This window comes from Cyclopterus lumpus, chromosome 18, assembly GCF_009769545.1.
Source record: "Cyclopterus lumpus isolate fCycLum1 chromosome 18, fCycLum1.pri, whole genome shotgun sequence".
NCBI lineage: Eukaryota > Metazoa > Chordata > Actinopteri > Perciformes > Cyclopteridae > Cyclopterus > Cyclopterus lumpus.
In genome coordinates, this window is record NC_046983.1 from 15,474,735 (window position 1) to 15,497,455 (window position 22,721).

Genomic DNA, 22,721 nt, shown 5'->3' on the forward strand with positions numbered 1-22,721 from the left:
AGCTACATGTGGATATTTACATCAAATGTACTGCACAACACATATTTTGACCACCAGTCTTTTATCATAGCTGCAAACCTTGCGGCAAAATTTCCCATCTTGAGTGACAGATATGGTTGTGATTTATCTGGATCCAAAGAGTGTTTTTATTTAGGGCGGATCTCGGCAGCCACAGACACTTCTTCATCGATGCTTTACTCTTTATGTTTGAGTGGATTAACTTTATGGAGAATAATTTGTCTCAATATTCATAATCTACAGATCTACAAAGACTTTGTTCACAAATGTTCAACTTCATAAATCTTCTAACATTTGGTTTTGAGAAGCTTCCTGCACATGTAGCTCCATGTAGTTAAAACACCTGCAGCCATATGAGAACTTTGCCTCATGATGGACTGATTTCTATCTAAGAAAATGAATAAGTAAACCATGCTGTTTTTGTACTTGACAGTTAGTGCTACAGACAGTGGGTACCCAGAGAATTGAGGTTGACTCCTTGTATCTCTCCTCCAGTACCAGACTCGGGCCCACCTGTTTGACAGCCTGGGCTCGTGGATGAAGCACGTTGCTGAGGACAAGCTCCAGGTCCACATGGAGGGTCTGGGCCTGCAGCAGTTCCAGGAGGACCTCCGACCCCAGCGTCTGGCCCTGTGCCGTTCCCTGCTGCAGGGCCTCGCTCGGGCCATGGTGCTCCCAAACCCGCCCAACAACTGCTGGACCATCCTCTGCTCCACCACGGAGAAGATCTTCACCCTGCTGCCCAACCAGATCCAGGTACCGGGCTTTCAGGACACTTCTGTTCATTTCTGTTCTTCAACTTCTGTTAATGTTTATACACAAGCTGTCGCTTCATTTGCTTTCAGTTCATCTGATATTTCAACACCTGAAATGACAAGTCAATCACTTTTGTCTCTTAAACTTTAAGTGAAAGTTCCACTTTTTCTTACTTTAAATGCAACTGCGCTTAACAGCTACACATTAAATATATTAATTTTTGTTCAAGTACATTTTTACAGTTCATAAAACATTCCAGCTGCAGTCTCTGTCAATATCTGACTTCAACTGTTAACAGTGCTCACACTTCACTGCTTTAATCTCCACACATCAACTGACAATATAACTGCTTTCATCTGCTGCACATTAACTGACACTAATTAATTTTTTCAGACATTATTTGTCAACAGGCATTCAAACTGCTTTCAGTTCCGACATTCAAGCTGAATTGAACAGCCAATAGGAAGACAGAGCCAAGAGGAGGTGCAGCAGCCCAGTTGAATGACTGACATTACAGTTGGCAGTTCACCTGCTGTCAGCTTTTATCTTCATTCAGCAATATTAGTTGACTGTTTACAAACAGACTCCAGACTAACATGTTTAAAATAGTTTCACCAGACCATAAACCAAGACTATCCACCTGTTTCTTCTTCTGCTGCTGATGAATGTATGTGTTGTAGGATAATGAGGTGGATTTGTACGTGGGAATCTCCAAATGTCTGTCTGAGATGTCTGATGCCGAGATCGAGCGAATCACACGAGTCACAGAGGTACAGTAGGATGTGACAAAGAGACGATTAGTAAATGGAAAAAAAGAGTTCGGAGAGCTAGCCTCAACTAGCAAGCTTAAAACCATTATTTATTCATTATTTTATTTAATTACATTTATTTTTGTATATCACAAAATCACAAATTTGCCTCCGAGGGCTTTAACGGGGAGAAAAGGGAAGAAACCTCAGAGAGAGAAAGGTGTACATAGTTACAGCACATTCAATAAATATGACAGAAATGATTCATATATCGAATAATGATGGAAATATCACGACTACTAATAATAACAGCAGCAATGCATATAGTAGAATGATAATAAAGCAGAAATATTGGTAATAGTAATGTGTCTAATAATAAGAATGAATAATATATATATATATATATTATTGTTAGGAGAACACCATGACGATCCAGATGAAAACGTGTGCAGGCTAGTGGCTAGCAGCATGCTAACATGAGAGTGACTCTGTGCTGTTTAGGCTCAGATGGAGAAGACCTGCTTCGTCCTGGCTTACTTGACCTCCCAGGGCCGAGTTCCCCTCCTGGGGCTCAATGACGTCATTGCCGGTGTGCTCCGTGGTTGGCCGAGCCGCAGAGTCGGCTGGCTCCTCCTGCAGACGTTTTACCAGTGCCGCCTGGCCGCCAGCCCCAGTACAGGTCAGGAGCAGTGAGATGGCACCAAAGTCGAGAGTGTTCTATTCCATACATATACTGATTGATTCATAAGCAAGGCAACACATATCTTCTTGATGTTTCTTTATCTGTCTCCACACGCTGTACATGTCATAGTTTTACAGTATGCGATGTGTGTTCTGATGGTTTGCTCTTCGTGACAGGCGTTTCCAAGCGCATGGAGTGGCTGCTGGAGCTGATGGGACACATCCGAAATGTGGCCTACGGTGCAACCTGCGTCGCATGTGGAGACACCAAGCGGGTATGTTTCTCAGAGTCATGCAGTGAGCTATTTCTAGAGCTGTCTGTGTGTTGTGGTCACATGCCACAGGTTCAGCATGTAGAGTTCAAGAATAACTGTTATGATATTGACTGAGAAGTCTTACAACGATCAGGTTGTAAACGTTATTACCTACGAAATGATAATATACCAGATTAATATAAGTACTGTAGGTCCATTTTGTACACATTCTGTATGTTAGGGCATATTGGATCTCAGCATCCTCCATACATAGTGAATATTTCGATATAAGTGGCTATTGGTGGCTTCAATATGACAATGTTAGCGGTAGGAATTAGTTTAGTTGTATTGGTTCATAACTTGCACATATTATGGTACACATAATAATAAGTACAAAAATCAAGAAAACTAAATATAGAAAATTACATTAAAAATGAAAAAAATACAATAAAATAAAAGCATATGTACAACATATCTGAATTCAAATGAAAGCTGAAGAGAATTGTAATGAAAATATAAATATGCACAATGTATCTGCAGCATCGTCTTATTCCACAAATTCTTCCTCCTTGTCAAAACATGGCACTACATTACCCACAATACAACTTGATTCTGCCAGTAGTGGTGAATGTTAATTCACTTCTGGCTCATTTTCAAACGTGTTGTCTTCAGACACAACTGACGCTGGGCATTTCTCAGACTTCCCACAGCTCCCTCTGGAGACACTGAATGCTGTTGCTTAATAATCTGTCATACTGTTATTAATGTTTTATATGCTCTTTGAACGTCCTGGATCAAACCAATCTGAACATTTCCCTTCCTGTCCTGCAGGCCACAGACTTCCTGTTCCAGGTCTTTGCTGCTGCTGTAGTTTCCTGGGGTGACCACTCCATGCCCCTCCTCCTCGGCATCAGGGCCCAGTGGTTCCCATGGCAACCCGGCTCCAAGCCCCAAACTCTGCAACACGCTCTGTACGGTGAGGAGTCGCTCACGGACCTTGCCCTGCCGCAGTGCCTGCTGGGTTTGTCCTGCAGCCTGGCTCTGCTGCTGGACAAAGAGCCCTGGAGCAGCCAGACGCACAAGGTTAGTGCGTTTGATATTCTGTCCTTTGAAAACAATCACAAGAAGGCCACAACCTGAGCGCGTGTGTGTGTGTGTGTGTGTCTCAGTTCATAGACTGGCTTTTCAGCATCACAGAAGCTCCCGAACAGAGTCTGTCAGCCTCAACCGTCAGCACAGCCAAAGGTAAGGAATGCAAACAATACCCAGGAGCCTCAGACACATTGTAGTTCCACAGAAACGTCTCTGTTCAGGTAACATGACTCCAACACTCTCCTGGACTCAGGGACTAGGCGTGATGTCATGACTCGTGTCTCATGCTGGGCCGTGGATGTAGACCACGGATGCATTAAAAGAGGTGGCTACCATGCTGCCAATGTGTCCCAGTGGGTACTACACCAGGTGCCCCTAAAAGCATTTAATATCAATGTGTGAAAAAATTAGCCAAAATGTTCAATGAGAGCTCTGACTCTTTTGTGAAGATACGGCATAATCCTCATTCCATTCATAAGAGATGGGAGTTGGCTTCAGATTCACTTCTTCCACAAACAGCTGAGTGACTGAGTGAGGGAGGGAGGAGGCCTGACCCCTGACCCCTGCGTCGCTAATAATGAGCTGACACCCATGAGTCGCACGCACATATTTAGGGTTGCTAAATTCATCCTAATAGAATAACTTCCATCTGAATAGTTTTAGGCCTTGCTAATGCTGCATATTGGATGGGAAGCTTTGGCCAGTTGACGGACCATCATCAACAGAACATGATGAAAACATGTGTGACAGGAGACCTTCAACTGCAAACAATGTCAATTAGTACACTTATGTAGACATGCAGCTTTCAAAATGTACAACAAATTGTGTCTTCACATGTTTTTCGAGGAAGGAAATCATATCTACCAACTTCGTTATGCAGGATATGCAGCCCGATAATATCAGATCCATCTAGACGTCTATATATAACAATGATATCATTCAAATGGTTTGAGTTGTGTTGAGTGTAGAGAGGTGGACAGAGTCTGTAACCATAACTGTATACATTACGTTATCTATTATGATTATTTACACCATATTATTGATGTGTATTGTTACCTTAATCAACGTAGAGTGATCGCACACATCCCACAAAAAAGGGGTAGTTGGCAGGTGATGAACAAAACAATGAAAATGTCCATGAAGGTCTGCACACTGCACTTCTTAAGAGAGCTACACTGTATTCATATTTTCCTTATTAATAAAATATCAATATTTCATCCTTTAAATATTTTGATTATTGTCAGTAATGGTGATTACAATACACAATGTGCTGAATATAAACAGAAGTGTTTAGGAAACACTGATGGATGTTATGGCGACATAATGGATATGCCATAACAGAAACACATTCACAACATTCTTGGCACAAATGTTTGATTCTAAAGTGGAGTTGTTTACGATTGTCTGACTGTTGTTGTTGTTGTTGTTGTTGTTGCAGCCGGGCTATTGGCCCTGAAGTCCTCCGCTGAGTTCAAGAAGAAAGCTGTGTGGACCAGAGCATACGGATGGTAGCCCAGAGACTGTCACCGTGGCAACGCACACAGAGGTTCTTCACCAAAGCACGGCTGGAACATCTGGCTGCTGGACTCTGCTGCACGGTCACGGTCCTCTTCAGTCTCAACTACTCCGTCAAAGACTGTACATGCCCATTAAAACAAATATTTGATGATGTTGAGCTTCTGGCCTTAAGAGTTCAAGTTCTTCTAAATAAAATACAAGTTTTAATGATGCTGTCAAACCCAGTGACTTAGTCCAAGTGTTCTCAGATGGACGTCAGAGGAAGACTTCCCAACATTCAGTGGTAAATGTGTTATTTCCTTTTCATCTTCTTGCTCCATTTGTCCAGGTGGTGCTGTCTCTCCTGCAGCAGTTGCCACACAGTCACAGAGGCGCCTAAAACAGACAGAACTGTTAGAAAGTCCCACAAAATCATCCATTTATAGAACAAATCCAACAGCTGCAAAAAGATTGTCATCACAGATTAATGCTTGCTGACGGTTTAGTTTAAGGGAAAGTTTGAAAAAACGGGATGTTTACTCCCAAATGTAGTCACCGTCCTGGAGTCTGTTGGGTTAGAGTTGCTCATGAGCCAAGACTCTGAGAACATACAGCTGCAACAGACACATCCTCCAGTCTGACTTCCCAGTAACCTCTTCATCAAGGCCGCACTGATCCCAGTGCTGTTAGTTTGAAGGGTCAATTCAGCAGTTGGGAAATACATTTATTTGCTTTCTTTCCAGAGGTGATATGAAATGAATGATATCACGTGCATGTGTTAAGTACACATTGGAGACTGTTAGCCTAGCTTAGCATAAATACTGGAAGCAGGGGGAATATAATACACACCTACCAGCAGCGCTAAAGCAATGTTGTATCTCTAATGTGTACACAAACCGAAACGGGACACAGTCCAATGTTGACCTGCTGGTCGCACCAGAAGGAGGGTCAAGGGTCACAAAAGTCAGTAGGATTCATCCTCTGGGGACCTTGACTGGAGACATGTCATGCAATAGTTTGCTATCCCAGAGCTATGCTGCTAGCATGGCTAAAAACAACAATAATAACCTGCCCCACCCTGCCTCTGATTGGCTAGTATTGGTTGGTTGGTTGGTTAGGTTTGGTCATCAGGAGTGAGATTAGTTTGGGTATGAATATCAGGGGTAAGCCAATCAGAGGAGGGTGGGGCGGGTCATGCCGTAGGATTTGTAATTATGGGTTGCCAGATTTGGGTTTTGAGCACTGGGTTTAGTCTCTGCACATGCACAATGGTACCAAACCTGGCAACCTGAGTGACAACAGCTGTTCAACAAGAAATAGTTGAAACAAGAACCTCCCCTAAAAGCTCAGCTACCACATGATTAAAGTGTTGGAAAAGAGAATGTTTTCCTTGTTGGCGCACCTCCTTCATGAGTTTATGAGTTTGTTTTTCTCGGGTCCTGAGACAAACAGCCTCCTCATCCATCTTAGCAGCCAATACAGAGTTTTAAAAAAAAACTGCAGGGTCATACGGTTCATCTAACAATCATCAAGACGAAGACAGAATAACTGTCCAACCAATAACCTTCTATGAATAGAATGTGTAACGCCTGTTGATTGTTTTGGCACCGCTCTGTTCCTCAAAGCGTCCGCTCACCAAGAGCCAGGACGGGCAGGGAGGCCATCAGGACCAAGGGGGGGTGGGTGATGCGTGGGGACACGGTGGTGTTCAGGGAGCACGAGTCCGCTGCTGCTGGCTCCACATACGGCAGCGCCTGGTAGAGGGTGACGCCTGAGGAGGAGGAGCAGGAGAAGGAGGAGGAGCAGGAGGAGCATGAGGTGGAGGAGCAGGAGGAGGAGGAGGAGGAGCAGCAGGAGGAGCAGGAGGAGGAGGAGCAGGAGGAGCAGGAGGAGGAGGAGCAGCAGGAGGAGGAGCAGGAGGAGGAGGAGCAGGAGGTGGAGGAGCAGGAGGAGCATGAGGTGGAGGAGGAGCAGGAGGAGAAGGAGGAGCAGGTGGTGGAGGAGGAGCAGCAGGAGGTGGAGGAGGAGGAGGAGCACAGACGAGATGCTGAACACGTTCTTAATACTTCACACAGTATGTCTGGTCTACAGCACTGGTTCTCAACATGGGGGTCCAGACCCCACTAGGGGTCTCCAAACACTTTAAAATGTTTTATTTTGTATTTTAGTTTAGTTTGGATGATTATTATTTGATATATATATATATATATATATATATATATATATATATGTATATATGTATATGTATGTATATATATATATATGTATATATATATATATATATGTATATATATGTATATATATATATATATATATATATGTATATATATATTAATCTCACATGACAAAAGAAACCACTTAAAGATGTATCATCATGTATCAAAAATACATAATACAAACATAAAAATAACCATTCCACAATTCATCCAAATGGCTTGTTTTACACAAACGTGCTGCATTAGTTCAGTTATTCTGTGCTGTTATTGTTATGCATTCAATATGATATGTCAGGAGGCCGTGGTGAGCCTGTGTGTTACGTGACCTCGTGTTCTTTCCTCACACTTCCTGGCGTTTTATCATCGCTCTGCTTTGCCAACTCACTTCCTGTTTGCTCCCTCTACTTCCCTTCTACGAACACCAGCCTCCACACGCTGAAGCAGCTCAATGATCTCAAATGTGGTGAGAGGAGCCGTTTGTTTCACAAAATGAAGTTGATAAAAGATGAGTCACCTTCAGTGGCCACTGACAGGATGTACAAGGGGATGCAGAGTGTGTAGCGGGTCCACAGCATGGGGATGGAGGGCGTGTCCATGGCACACAGCAGCTCGTGTGGGTACCTGTCATCACACAACAACACACCATTACACAATAACCGACACACGTCTCTGTATCCGTAGAAATGTTCATCAACTCTCCATCATACTGCAGCATCTCTCCATATGCATGTATATGTATTTCATAACCAGCTGGTTCCGAGTTCTGCAGACGAGCTCTGACAGGACAGTGCTTGAACCCTGGATTAAGAAACTATGTTCAGCTCATTTCAAGTATTTTTGATGTACTATTTTGTATATTAATAATGCAATGCTGCACATTGCACAGATTTGAAGTATAGAGGTCATATTAAGGGAATTGAGGGTTCAAGTGGTTTCGATGTATTTGTAAATAACCCCATGGAAGGTTTATTGTTTTGTTTTTTTCATTTGGCATGAATTAAGAGCTACACCTCTCTAGCTAACCTGCTGCATGAATTAAGAGCTTCACCTCTCTAGCTAACCTGCTGCATGAATTAAGAGCTTCACCTCTCTAGCTAACCTGCTGCATGAATTAAGAGCTTCACCTCTCTAGCTAACCTGCTGCATGAATTAAGAGCTACACCTCTCTAGCTAACCTGCTGCATGAATTAAGAGCGTCACCTCTCCAGCTAACCTGCTGCATGAATTAAGAGCTACACCTCTCTAGCTAACCTGCTACATGAATTAAGAGCTACACCTCTCTAGCTAACCTGCTGCATGAATTAAGAGCGTCACCTCTCTAGCTAACCTGCTGCATGAATTAAGAGCTACACCTCTCTAGCTAACCTGCTACATGAATTAAGAGCTTCACCTCTCTAGCTAACCTGCTACATGAATTAAGAGCTACACCTCTCTAGCTAACCTGCTACATGAATTAAGAGCTACACCTCTCTAGCTAACCTGCTGCATGAATTAAGAGCGTCACCTCTCCAGCTAACCTGCTGCATGAATTAAGAGCTACACCTCTCTAGCTAACCTGCTGCATGAATTAAGAGCGTCACCTCCAGCTAAGTAGAAGACTACAACGCACTAAAAGGACAACTTCTACAGTGGAAGGAAACACCTTTACGGAGGTAATGGATAAGGACAGCGGTGAATTGAAGACGGTGACGTGGTAAAAGTAGCAAGAAGACGGAGGAAAATGGAGGGAAACAATGCTGCTCTGCGCAGTAAGGATAAAGAGCAACAGATCGAAATCCTGCGAAAGATCATTCAAGAATACAAGGAAATGCTAGAAAAGGAATCAGAACAAGGTGCTGTTAAACACGAACTAAAAGAGACTTTGCAAAACAAACAGAAAATTCTTGCTGAACTTTTAAGTGGTGAAGATGATGATACAGATTTAGCTGTTAGCCGTCCTGACCGGACACGTGTTCCCACTGAAAAGATGCTAGCATACCGTAAAGAAGAGCAGAGCAAACGGGCAAGGAGACTCGTTAGTCTTTATGAACAGTGGAAAGCCCAAGCTCGTCAAACACGTCAAGAACTCAAATCTGAGCTAGCAGAAAGTCACTTGGCATCCCTCGCAGACAATTTGGAAATAAAGAAAATGGATGTCATGAAAGTGTATGATGAATTGAGAAGGTGCGGCCCGCCCGATACTGAGCTAAGGCGTAAAGTTGATGCTTGTGCAGCAGTAACCAGTGACATTATCAAGATCTTGAATGAGAGACTGACTGGCGTAAATGGAGAATATGATGTAGAACATGAAGGACAGCTCTTGCGTGAGCTACTTGAGCCCGACTATGCCCGGTCCATTTATGGCTCCTTTGCTTCAGCACTGACTGGCAGTCATCGCTCCATGAACTCAGGTGTTGCAGCCAAGCGAGCAGAAGCAGCGGCGGAGTTAGCTGCTAAGGAGGCTGAATATAAGATGTTAATAGAGGAAAAGAGACAAAAGGAAAAGATTTGAGTGTTAGAGGAAGAACACAGGAGGGAATTAGAAGAACAAAAGGCCGAATTAGAACGATTGCAAGCTGAAAAAGACTTAAAGGCTGCCCAAGCCAGACTTGAAGCATATGACAGAGAAGTGAAAGAGGAGTCTGATGCCCAGTCCTTTAAGTTATTTCAGGACCCTATACGCTCCTTTCCCCCTGCTACAACACGCCCTCACACAGTTGTCACTCAATCTCCTCCCTTTGATGTATCCTGCCTAGCAAAAGCTCTTCAGGACAGCATTGCTATTAACAGACTTCCAATGCCGGAGTCCACAGTGTTTAATGGAAATCCAATTGACTTTGAGTGGAAAGCTTCATTTATGTCCCTTTATAGATGGAAATAACATTCCCACTACCGATAAGCTGCACTACATCAAGAGATATGTAGGTGGCTCAGCTCACAAATGCTTAGAAGGGACATTCTATCGTAGTGACAGCGAAGCTTACAGTGACGCTTGGAACAAGCTCAATCAGAGGTATGGCCAGTCGTTTATCATTCAAAAGGCTTTTAGAGAAAAGTTATCCAACTGGTCAAAAATACAGTCTAAAGATGCTGAAGGACTGAGAAACTTCTCAGATTTCTTAAATGCCTGTCTGCAGGCCATGCCCCATGTAAAAGGTTTAAACATCCTAAACGATTGTGAGGAAAATCAGAAGTTGATGCGGAGTGGCTAGCCTCACGATGGAACCGACAAGTGACATTGCGTCTCACGGAGGTAAAGGATTTCCATAGCTTCAAGGACTTTGCCAAGTTCATGTTCGTGGAGGCCGAAACCACCTGCAATCCAGTCACCTTTTTCCTCGCTCTTCATTCAGCTGAATCCTGTCAAGACAAGTGGAGCACGAGGGAAAGCAAAAGAAACAAAGCCAGTGCCTTCAACACACAAACAGTGTTGGAAAAGAATAAGCAGACATCAACAAAGGAAAACATCAAGGCCCCTTGCATGCTATGCCAGGATATCGATCATCAGCTTTGCAAATGTCCAGACTTCATGAAAAGAAAACTGGAATACAGGAGGACGTACATCAAAGATAACAGACTGTGTTATGGATGTCTAAAACCCGGTCACAGCGCAAAGGAGTTCCGGCATCGCCACACGTGTGACTCATGCAAAGGTGAAAACAAAGAATGGGCAAAAAGGGAAAATTCAGCGCAACGCAATGAAAGGGAACCAACATCTGCTCTGTCCCTCAATGTCACCAGCCAAGGTCAGTCAGAAAACACCTCCATGACCGTGCCAGTGTGGGTGTCGAGCGACAACAATCCATCCAGTGAAAAACTTGTGTATGCCCTGCTGGATACACAAAGTGACACGACATTCATTGAGCAAGATGTAAGTAATGAACTGCAGCTGAATACTTGCCCAGTTAAATTATAACTCACTACTATGATGGGCGAAAATATGGTGTTTAGAAGTGAATGGACATCTGGTCTGCGTGTGAGAGGGTTCAATTCCACTGTGCACATCAAACTGCCTCCTACATACACCAAAAACTGCATACCCGTGAACAGGCAACATATACCAACGCACGAAACGGCTAAAGGATGGAGCCATCTCACAGCAATTGCAGACCAAATACCACCTCTTCTTAACTGCGACGTGGGGTTGCTGATAGGCTACAATTGTCCAGTAGCTCTCGTACCAAGACGTGTCATAATAGGAAAAGATGATGAACCATTTGCCATTCTTACAGACTTAGGGTGGAGTATTGTTGGCTGTTCAGCACCTCACTCTGATGCGCAATTGTCAAACGGTCACTGTCACAGAGTAACCGTGAAGGAGCTGCCCACAGTGACTCCAATGGATGCAATAAGAATTCTCGAGACTGATTTCAGAGACACTCAAGGAGACGACAAAACAGTCTCTCAAGAAGATTTGATTTTTCTTGACAAATTAAAGGAAAGCATAAAGATAAACGGACATGGACATTATGAAATGCCCCTCCCCTTCAGAGAGAGGCCATGTTTACTTGATAACAAGCAGCTTGCTGCAGTGAGGCTGAGTCACCTGAAAAGGAAGTTCACTGCAAATGAGAGTTACAAGAACGACTACATTAACTACATGAAGGACATCATTGAAAGAGGTGACGTCGAGGAAGTATGTATTGAAGGCACTTTTGGAGAAAAATGGTACGTACCTCACCATGGTGTTTATCACCCCAAAAAGCCTGAAAAGCTGAGAGTAGTTTTCGACTGCTCAGCAAAGTACAAGGGAAGTAGCCTCAATGAACACCTTCTCCCAGGCCCAGACATGATAAACAGCCTGAAAGGTGTTCTCATTCGTTTCCGACAGCATCACATTGCTCTGATGTGTGACATAGAAAAGATGTTCCATCAGTTCCATGTCTCAGAGAATGACCGTGACTACCTACGCTTCTTATGGTGGAAGAACGGCGACCTAAGCACACCTCCCCATGAATTCAGGATGAAGGTCCATCTCTTTGGAGCCGTATCATCACCAGGGTGTGCAAATTATGGATTAAAGCAGCTCGCCAAGGAACACAGTCACACACACCCATTAGGGTCACAGTTCATTGCCAGAGACTTTTATGTAGACGACGGCATCATTAGTGTTGAGTCTGATGAAAAGGCCATTCAAATTGCAAAGGAGGCACGTGAGCTGTGTGCAAACGGAGGTTTACGGCTTCACAAATTTGTGTCCAACAACTGTGCTGTTCTCCAGAGCATCCCCTCAACAGAACATGCCACAGACATCAAAGCAAAGGATCTCAGATTCAATGACCCAGCCTTAGAAAGAGGTCTTTAAGGTCTCACCAAAGAACCAGCCCGCAACACGGCGCGGCATCCTGTCATCTGTCGCCTCCATATACGACCCGCTGGGCTTCGTAGCTCCATACCTCCTCAACGGAAAGAATATTCTCCAGGATATGTGCCATCAAGGAATAGGATGGGATGACCCAATTCCAGAGCGATTGACGGCACGGTGGGAGAAATGGCAAGATGACCTTGTTAAGTTGGAAAAGATACAGGTAGCTCGCTGCTACCAGCCGGCTGGCTTTGGAAAGGTGATTAAAACAGAATTGCATCACTTCTCGGATGCCAGCACCACGGGCTATGGCCAATGCACATACCTGAGACTGAAGAATGAAAGAGGAGACATTCACTGTGTTCTTCTCATGGGAAAAGCGCGCGTCTCGCCGCTGAAGGTCACAACCATACCCAGGTTAAAACTTGCCGCAGCAGTTGTCTCAGTCACAGTGAGCAATATGCTCAAAGATGTTCCATGTACCAACTGATGAAAACCCAGCAGACTACGCATCAAGAGGGAAAACAGTAGATGAGTTGCTTTTTTCTGATTGGTTCACTGGCCCCAGCTTTCTGTGGAAAAGAGAGATAGAAATGCCAACGGAGGTGCCTTTAGAGCTACCTGTCGGTGACCCAGAAGTTAGGAAGGCTCAGACATTCCAGACAAAGACCTCAGAACAAGTTGACCTTGTAGGCAGACTGAAAAAGTTTTCATGCTGGTCTGGGGCCATCAAGGCAGTGGCGCGTCTCTTGCGGCGTGTTAGAAAGGTAAAATCATGTGACCTCTCAACAGTTAGTGAAAGACAAAGTGCAGAGCGACTCATCGTCAAGGACATACAAAGCCAAACATACGGAGAAGAGATAAAGCTACTAAGCAATGGACAGCAGCTTCCAAGGCACAACAAGCTGTATCACCTTGATGGTTTCCTGGATGCAGAGGGTGTACTCAAGGTGGGAGGTAGGCTCAGCCGCTCATCTCTCCCTAACTCATTCAAACACCCAACAGTCATTCCTCAACGACATCACGTAACAAATCTGATCATCGCCCACCATCATGAAACAGTGAAACATCAGGGCAAAGGCTTCACCATCAATGAAATTAGGTCCAATGGCTATTGGATCTGTGGACTGAGCAGAGCAGTCACAACCTACATCCGTCACTGTGTGACATGTCGAAGGCTGAGAAGGCCAGTTGAAAGCCAAAGGATGAGTGACCTGCCTGTTGAACGAACAGAACCCACCCCACCGTTCACTTACTGTGGGATGGACTGTTTTGGTCCTTTTTTGACAAAACAAGAAAAAAGGTATGGGTTGCTCTTTACCTGCTTCTGCTCTAGAGCTATTCATATTGAAATGCTAGAGGACTTGTAGGAATTGAAATTGAATTGAATTGAATAGAGGACTTGTCCACAGACACATTCATCAATGGACTGAGATGCTTTATTGCTTTAAGAGGTGCTGTGCGACAAATTAAATGTGACCAAGGCACCAACTTCATGGGTGCAACAAATGAACTGAATGCTGCATTGCAAGAATTGGAAATGAATAGGCTGAATACATTTCTCACAAAAAAGCAGTGTGACCTTGTAATGAATGCACCTCATGCCAGCCATGCAGGGGGTGTGTGGGAACGGCAAATAAGAACTGTCAGAAGCGTTCTCAACGCCACTATGCTACTCTCCCCTGGTAGGCTTAATGATGCGTCATTGCGCACCTTCTTTTATGAAACCATGTCTATTGTGAACAGCCGTCCACTCACAGTCGATGCTTTGAACAGCCCCAATGGTTTAGAGCCACTTACTCCTAACCACCTGATCACAATGAAATCCACCACAACCTTGCCTTACTTGACGGAACAGTTTTGGAGTAGATGGAAAAAAGAGTACCTCTACAACATCACAACAAGACAGTGCTGGCATAGCACTAAAAGGAGCCTTCAGGTCGGGGATATTGTACTGGACGCTGAGGACACTACCACGAAGCAAATGGAGACTTGGTACAGTCGCAGAAGTCGTTCAAGGCAAAGATGGACTTGTGAGATGGGCCAAAATCTTGTTTGGAGAGAAGGAACTGAAACACAAAGGAGAGCGCACCAGCAGGACCGCTTTGGAGCGCCCTGTCCAGAAATTAGTGTTATTGCTAGAAGCTGTTTAAGCACTATGCAGTAGAAGAAATGTGGTAACGTTTTCTGTGTGGTATAGCTTATACATCCGAAGTGTTATTCTGTAAGTGGAAATTGTGTGTTTTAAGGTTTCCATTTTGTAAAACGCTATAATTTGGTGGGACTGTAAATAACCCCATGGAAGGTTTATTGTTTTGTTTTTATTGCCTGCATTGTATTTGCCTTATTGCCGTATGCATGGTTATTGTATTGTTTGAAGAATTTATAGAGGCTTTATGCTACTTCCTCTCTAATAGGTAAATATTGAAAAGGTTAAAAGGAAACGCAGTTTTGTTTTACGTTCGAATGCGAACTTGACGGTACGACTACGAACTTGTTACGGACCAAGAAAGGTTAATAGTTTAATGGACCCGTATGAGGCTAAAGCTCTTACGGTGGTGATAGTTTACACGTTTAATGAATGTATTGTGACCCAGAAGAAGAAAATAAAAGAGTCATTTCACCAGCAGTGAGTTTCATGCCACTTCATATACGGGGATCCGTTACAGTATTAATAGAAGTTATAGAAATATGTGACTCCATTACCGTTCATGCTTTTGCTTTTTGACGAGTTCAATGTCATTTGTTAAATAACTGATAGGAATCAGAGGACAAAACTATGAACCGGATATCAGAGGCTTCACAAAGAAAGCATGTAGAGCAGTTAGAGTGAGCCTACAGGTTGAGGCATGGCTGGACTACAAACATAGTAAAGAAACCTTTTATGAAGTTGATTCATTGTACAGGTGTTAATGAATTTATACTGCAATATCAACACAGGACAGGGAAGTCAAACCCTAGTTCTAAGGCCTTATGAACTGTGTTCTAAACTGTGTGTGTGGGGCTGATAACAGGCCACTAACTGGTTCATCACAGAAAGCATTACTGAAAACAACCGAATTGTCCAGATACCTTACTTTGGACCAAACTATATGAACGATTAATAGACATCATCATGGCCACCATTGCCTGTGGCAGGAAAACAAACCAGTATGAATAGTGTTGTAGTCCATAAAACCTCCAATCACAAACAGGAGGGATGGAGTGAGTCACATGCTCACCGTACGAGGTCCAGAACGTTCCACAAGAAGAGCTGAGCACACACCACTGGTTTGCTCTGGATCTCCTCCAGCATGATGACCACGATCAGCAGGAAGTTCTTCTCCATAACCTGAGGAACAGAGCCGCCAGCATCACGTGCATGTGGAACTGTTGAATACTCATCTGCATCCACATGATTAATTTCTGAGTGTGATACACACTTGGATGAAGCGTGGGAGGAGTCTGGCTTTCTCAATCCCATCTGCGATATGGAAAAGCTCCAGGATGGAGAGCAGCTGGCAGAGACTCATCATGAAGCCAACCGAGTAAAATGTGTCTGCTAAGGCATCTGCAAAGTCAAGAATTTCAAATTGCATCATACAAACATACACCATTTAATGAGAATGAGCCTATTCCTGCTCTCTTGAGCTTAAACCGGCTTTTCATGATGAGCTCAGAAAGCTTCAAATCCACATTGTGCATTATTGCATCCTTCCCCCTTTTATTGGTGTGAACCTTACCTTGACCAAATGTGAGGAACCTGGCGATGGTATTAGCCAGGATCCATGTGTGTCCACAGAACTGGAACAGGTTATATGAGAAGATGTAGGCCAGCCTGAAACTGAGCCTGTAAGAGAAAAAGCCACAACTGCCATTTGTTTGTTATTGTCCCTCTCTGGACATCCTCCCCCATAACCAATTATTACCTCTGGCTTCCTGGAGCAGAGCCATCGTTAACGTTATTAGTTACACTTGTCAGACGGATCTGACGGTGCCAGGTTAGCTTCACCCTGCTTCCAGATGTTATGCTAAGCTATGCTCACAGCCGCACAGACATCTCACTCTGCCAGAAAGCAATAAACTACCGTTAATACTGCAGTACTTTAACTTAAGGACCATTTTGTATGCAGAACTTTTACTTTTACTGTATTTACATCATTGTTACTTTTACTTATAGAGGATCTGGCAACTTATTCCACCACTGCAAAGATGCTCTTCTATCTTGAGGATACCAAGTACTCTTTAAGTCAGCAATACAATTATCTGAGAACTCTAGTACCCATGAGCACCCAGGAACACTTCATTTAGACTTGAAACCCCCTCAGAGCCCATGGTGGAGAAAGTAGTTTATTTGATTAAAAACATTTAAAATATTTAATCAAATGTATTACATATATTATTATTGATTCATCTTTCATTTAAGTGGCATACATCAATTACAAGGTTGCATTCAAGGGATTACTTGAGGAACTTTAGTTCAATCTTTAGTCCAACAGCAATGTTTTTTATGCTTTAAAACCAAAACAATGAGCTAAAAGAGACTAAAAACCTCTGTTGAGCTGACGGGGACTGTCAAGGTGGTGATCATTCACTACGAGCATCCCCTTGACATTTGATATGTAAAATATGGATTGCGGCAGCTCTAAGTACATTTTGCTGTTATCAAAAGACTAAAATTATGTTTGCGGAGAAGTCCTCAGGAAGTTTCTTCATCTTTTCTAATGCATAAAACATAATATGTGTATTACTCTATAAATCTCTCATGTTACTAGTATTCCTGACTCTTTCCTGTAAGAGAACAACGTGCCTTCATTGCACATGGCATCAGTGCAAATATAGATTCAATGTACAAAACTGTAGTTTTTCATCACTGACTGCAGATAAAAAACAACAACATTGGGTTGGATTTAAAACATCGTGGATATGAATCTGCAAAATGAGCACCAATCCATCAGATACATTTGAACTCAAAGCCACTTTTAGTTGGCTGTTAATACTTGGAAAGATGACAGAAAAAGACGCTTTGTATATGATGGCGTGACATTACGCAACAGGAGCAGAACATTCCTTCACAGCTGTTAACCTCTCTGTGCACTCACATTCTCCCTCTGAAGTCTCCTATTGCTCCTTGTGTTGCAGGTACAGGAAGAGGTTTCTGCTCCTAGTCCTGGATCCTGTTGTGGGGCAGTTTGTGGCTCCTTGCAGCAGTTTCCTCCCAGTTCACAGAGACCCGCCTCTTCCTTGTTCCTTCACAACTGGAAGCAGAAAGAGATGTTGCAATATGTGTGTTCTTGTAGTTCTTCCTCGTGCTGATGGTAATGTATGCTCTGCAGCGAGTAGGAAGTGTGAGTCCCGGCCCCCTGGAAGAAGACTACAGCTGACTGAGAGGGAGCAGCAGCACAGACAGCATACACTAGTATAGGTGCTGCTGTCAATAAACCAGAATGCACTGCTCTCTAGTGGTGGGACGAACCTCCTGCAGAGATCAGAGTCAAGGTCATAGGTCATCAGTCTCTGCTAGTAAAGATTTTGTAAACAGAACGTGTGTGTTCGGTGTCTTCCCTCAGTGTGAATGGGAGAAACCGTTAGCGGGGTCATAGGTCATAGAGGAGGGATGATAACTTACTTTGCATATGACACTTCAATTATGATTATGCAATATAAATAATACAGTGAAAGTGTCTGTTTCTCGTTTGTGTGTAGTGTGAAGTAGTATCTGTCATGTTGTGGGTCAGTGGTTAGTAGGTCCGTCTTTCAATCAGGGGATCGGCGGTTTGACCCCTGACCTAAGTCGCTTTGGCATACAGTCTTTTTCCTTAAGTCAGTTCAACAACCACTGTAACATAACATTACATTTAGCTGACGCTTCTATCCAGTCTAAAGACTGCTTGCTGTTTGAATTAAAGCACCTTCACTCTCAGTACCCTCCAGAGCACCGGGGGTCATTCCACAGCTGAGTAGTTCTCCTGCTGAGTGTAAACTGATCTTCAGGTGTAGACTCCTTGGAGTCATGAAGCTACATGAATGAGTCTGTTAGCTGCTAAAGAAGACGTCTTGCTCTGCTTTTACGGGGTATGTCATGACTGGAAACTATATTGTATGACCTAAGTGTTAATGTTATGCATGTTAGCGCCCTGGATGTATACTGTAGACAGAGTGTCACAAGGAAAGGAAGGACAGATTTATCAGTGCACTCTTCTCATTAACCACTTAATCCTTCTTGACCAACATGATTGACCTCCTGCTGTTTTGATGTGGACTCCAGAAGTAACTGTATCTCCTCAAGACCTAAAATAGTGCTCTAAATATATCCTGTTAGTGCGGCTGGGTTTTCAGTCATTCGGCTCCAGTTAATGTTCAGACAGACCACCAGAAAACCTTTCTAGCACGGTTCATCTGGAGATGAAGAAACTCTGAACACAAGACTCCTTCACGAAGCTCCATATTGAAGCCCGACTGAGGCTGCATTGACAGGTCAGCTGTTTCCAGTCGATATGACCCAGAACGGAGCAGTTTGAGCAACAAGAAGCTGCTTTAATCACATTTATCTTTTTCCATTTGCATTGTATGGATCTATGTATACACAGCTTTGAAAGGCAATGTTTACAGTGTTGCCTGTTCACTAAACATTAACGTGCAGCTTTTTTAATTTGTGACAATTCTGTATTCACTGTGGCAGGGCCAGATTAACCTGCTTGGGGACCCAGGGCCCTATTGCCCCCCTTCCAACCCCTTCACTGGGCGGTGTCTACTTTATTCCTGGCACCACGTTTGCTTTGCGGTGATTTGATTCAACACAAATAACATTCGGCATATGACCAACACAAGCACAATATAACATTAAATTATAAACATTATTTTCTATCTTAACCTCTATTTCCTTCTTGACACAACTAAATGTGTCTCCTGAATAAAAAAAGGTCTCTACATTGTCCCAGCTTGGGCCTTCACTCTGCTCTACACTCTCCTCCCCAGTACCCAGTACTAACTCTGTCCTCATCCCCCCAGCAGACGTGTGGTGAGGTGAGGGTCAGGGAATAGAAATGTGTCAGCACTGTCCCTATGGCGGAGCCTGCAGTGGTAGATTAAGTTCCCATTGTGTGCATCGATTTCCATCTGGAAATTGTAAAACTCCCACTTATCAAGCGCTCTTTATCGGATGAGATCAATAGTTTTCTCCAGGGTACCCATCCTCCCATCACGCCACCCAGCCGGGACTCTGTGGAGCACAGTGCTGCCTGTGACTGATGTTTGCATATTGTGTATCGACACCTAGGGTTCACTCTCGGAACTACATTTCAATATCATCAGCTGGCCAAATATACATTTACATTTCTCACGGGCCATACAAATGAAGGTGTCCGGCCACACATGGCCCACAGACCGTAGTTTGGACATCCCCTGTTGATTGTGCTTCCGCCTTAGTATTCAGAAGTCTTCCTGCTTATTGTTATGACCTTTGCCTTTTCTGGTTAGTTCCTGCTTGACCATTTACCGGGTGACTTAACCAAGTGCTGTGAGTTGATTAGCCATAACTATACAACTTGAATCATGCTTATGCTGTTATGAATGCACGGGCAACGTTGTACATTCACAGATACATTCAACAAAGAGTCTCTACTATAAAGATTTAAGAAAACAAAATGTGGGCTGGATTGGTGGCATGTCACCCTCACCTTTCTAAATATGTGTCTATTGATGCCCTCCTCACTTTCTCAGGTTATTAACAGTCCATAATACCATTTAAAGTGTGTTTATTGGACTACTGCTACTTTGGAAAGCCGGATAACAAATTCCATTAAATATGTTACTTGCTCAACTGATGACAATATATACATTTTCACATATTTAAAGTTTTTTTCAAGACAAAAACAAACATATTTCATATGGCCCAGTTCATTCCAAGCATATTGTGGCCTTTATCATGTCGCTTGATTATCAATATCAATATTCCCTAAGAAAATGAGGGAATACCTGTAGCTTTAAATCCATAGATCCCATATTGTCTGCATGTTCTTTCTGCTGCATTGATACCAGCTCACACTGGATATGACTGACACTTGTTCCGCAGTCTTTGACACAGAGTTTCTGAATGGGATGTTGTCATCTCCCAACAGCAGACAGCAAAGACTGGGGAGTCTGTAGCCTGGTGGTGAGTTCAGGGCCCTGCCAGCCAGCCATCAGCATTCCCAGTTATTATGTTCAATAGACTCCTGCAGTACTGTAAGCTACAGAAGTTAAATATACGTCTCATTCTACCGACACTGAAGTCATTCTTACGCTCATATATTGTTCTTATCATATATTTGTAATTATCTTCAATGTAGCTCGTAGCATAAATTGGTGAAGATTGTGGTTGAAGCTGCATGTATCAATAGTCTTATATTAACAATATGACTGTAATGTGAAAGGTGTCCCTCACAGTGAAATATGTCCAGCTGTAGAGGTTCTATTGAGCTTTTTTATTTTGCCTCAGTCTCACGTTCTCATAAGGCTGATCTCCACAAAATGACATTATATTTTAGGGGGAAGCTATTTTTGCATTTTCATATGTTTTTATCAGTTTTATCTTGTACAATAGCGTAGTGATCTCCAACAGTATAATATATTATACAGTGTCCGTGGTGTCCATAGCTGTAACCTACTTATGTAAACCCAATCCATAATATATTACCAAAAGCCCCACAAGTGGTTCAAACACTATTTTGAAGAGATGTATGTAGAAATATTGATATGAACTGTGTTTTTGGTTCAGAGATGTCGAGATGTAACGTATGGAGTTATGTGAAGTGTGGATCCAGCAGGTTCTCCACCTGGAGACCAGTTTCCTCCTCAACTTCAGTGAAATGTGTCCCTGTACATGTTGTTGTAGAAGCAATGTGGCCTCACTAAAGGGACAGGGACCCCCAACCTGTTTGCCAGCTGGACCTTTCACTGAAACGTGCTGTACATCTACTGCATCAATTCATTTCAATTTAAATTCTTATTGAATTGAGAATTAAAACACTTTCATTGGACAAGAAACCACATGAGGCTTCAGAGATGTGTTAAGTCAGAGCTCTCTAAAAAAAGCACGAGGAACCAAATCTGAAAAGATCTTGTGATTATTCCTTCATTAAATATGACCTATTTATGTGACCTATACCATCTTCCAATTCAATTCAATTCAATTTATTTTGTATAGCCCCAAATCACAAATTATCCTCAGAGGGCTTTACAATCTGTACACATCCAACATCCCTGACCTTTGACCTCACATCAGATCAACTCCCCAAAACCCTTTCACAGGGAAAAAAGGGAAGAGGCCCCTGGTGGTCCCTGGACCCCAGACACTGACCCCATGAGAGCTTCACAGAGTGGCTCCTGGCAGGGTGCTGTTGTCACTTGGTTGTTTATGTGCCAGACAGCCTTCATCTGAAGTGTGACACGATGTATGCAGACACGGCCCTGCACACATCCCCTCCTGTCTAACATAGCTGCACTTTTCACTTTTTGCATTGTTCCTATTTGAGCTTGTCGTGTATTTTTAAAAACAGCCAGTGAGTCGTCTGTTGCTTCGTGCCGTGACTTCAACCTGTTTTCAATTTCAATCAAAACACAATATTTCCCTCTGACATGTGGGGATGAAAGTATAAACTATCATAAGGAAAGGACTAATGCGTCAATATTGGTACAGTAAATGGACTTAGTTACTTTCCACCCCTGGTACTGTTCACATGTGTAACATGTTAAAGGGACAGTGTAGAACGTGGTGGCATCTAGTATTGAGATTGCAGATTCCAATCCAACACTCACCAAACCATGGTAACGCCGCCCCCCTCGCTCCGAGGTCATAATAACAATAACAACAGAAGAGGGGCTATGTTTATTATATTCCATTTCTGCTAAAGATCCCCCTAAAAAATACACACTGGCCCTTTAAATCCTGGTCAGGAATTAAATAAAAATCATGAAATTGACGTGTAAGTGTATTCATGCACCTCATTAGTTGGGATTTATTAGTTGATATTTGGTTTGGGGCAACCATTTAAAATTACTGATCATATTTAATAAACTCATTTGGTCCTGGAGTCCTTTCAGCGACCCCATCTTGAGAACCATGTGGCCCAGAGACAGTTGGTCAGTAATGTCTCTGGTCCTTTTTAGAGACTCGCTTTAGGCTTCATTGAGCTGGAATGTCCTCTGTCATCAG

General features: G+C 43.2%; 2 protein-coding genes across 5 annotated transcripts in view; one reads left to right on the forward strand and one right to left on the reverse strand.

Annotated features, from left to right (window-relative positions):
- focad (focadhesin) overlaps positions 1-5,098 on the forward strand; it is a 39,075-nt gene extending 33,977 nt beyond the window's left edge. For all 3 annotated transcript variants that reach the window (XM_034556583.1, XM_034556582.1, XM_034556584.1), the window contains exons 38-44: positions 514-774; positions 1,455-1,544; positions 2,025-2,202; positions 2,382-2,479; positions 3,290-3,541; positions 3,628-3,703; positions 4,989-5,098. In XM_034556583.1, coding sequence (XP_034412474.1) covers positions 514-774; positions 1,455-1,544; positions 2,025-2,202; positions 2,382-2,479; positions 3,290-3,541; positions 3,628-3,703; positions 4,989-5,062 — 1,029 coding nt within the window. In that variant the 3' untranslated portion in view covers positions 5,063-5,098. The remainder of the gene's footprint in view (positions 1-513; positions 775-1,454; positions 1,545-2,024; positions 2,203-2,381; positions 2,480-3,289; positions 3,542-3,627; positions 3,704-4,988) is intronic.
- A 236-nt stretch (positions 5,099-5,334) lies between these two features.
- On the reverse strand, positions 5,335-17,897 carry hacd4 (3-hydroxyacyl-CoA dehydratase 4). Of its 2 annotated transcripts, none has more exons than XR_004611394.1 (7): positions 17,629-17,897; positions 16,270-16,376; positions 15,970-16,097; positions 15,769-15,878; positions 7,778-7,884; positions 6,612-6,818; positions 5,335-5,443 (listed from the first exon to the last, which is right to left on the reverse strand). XR_004611394.1 is itself a non-coding variant. In XM_034556587.1 (7 exons), coding segments are annotated over exons 1-7 (672 nt in total). In that variant the 5' UTR covers positions 17,631-17,897; the 3' UTR covers positions 5,338-5,360. The 2 variants fall into 2 exon arrangements, 1 of the variants encoding a protein (XP_034412478.1); XM_034556587.1 differs by having other exon boundaries at positions 5,338-5,443; positions 6,684-6,818.
- Positions 17,898-22,721: the final 4,824 nt, after the last annotated feature.

What these genes read in the sequence shown, in the direction of transcription:
- hacd4 (XM_034556587.1), bottom strand. An exon ending in GTTCCTCACATTTGGTCAAG is followed by an intron (nt 16,098 to 16,269) that starts GTAAGGTTCACA and finishes TTGACTTTGCAG; the next exon opens with ATGCCTTAGCAGACACATTT. An exon ending in CCTGCCCGTCCTGGCTCTTG is followed by an intron (nt 5,444 to 6,683) that starts GTGAGCGGACGC and finishes TGTCTGTTTTAG; the next exon opens with GCGCCTCTGTGACTGTGTGG.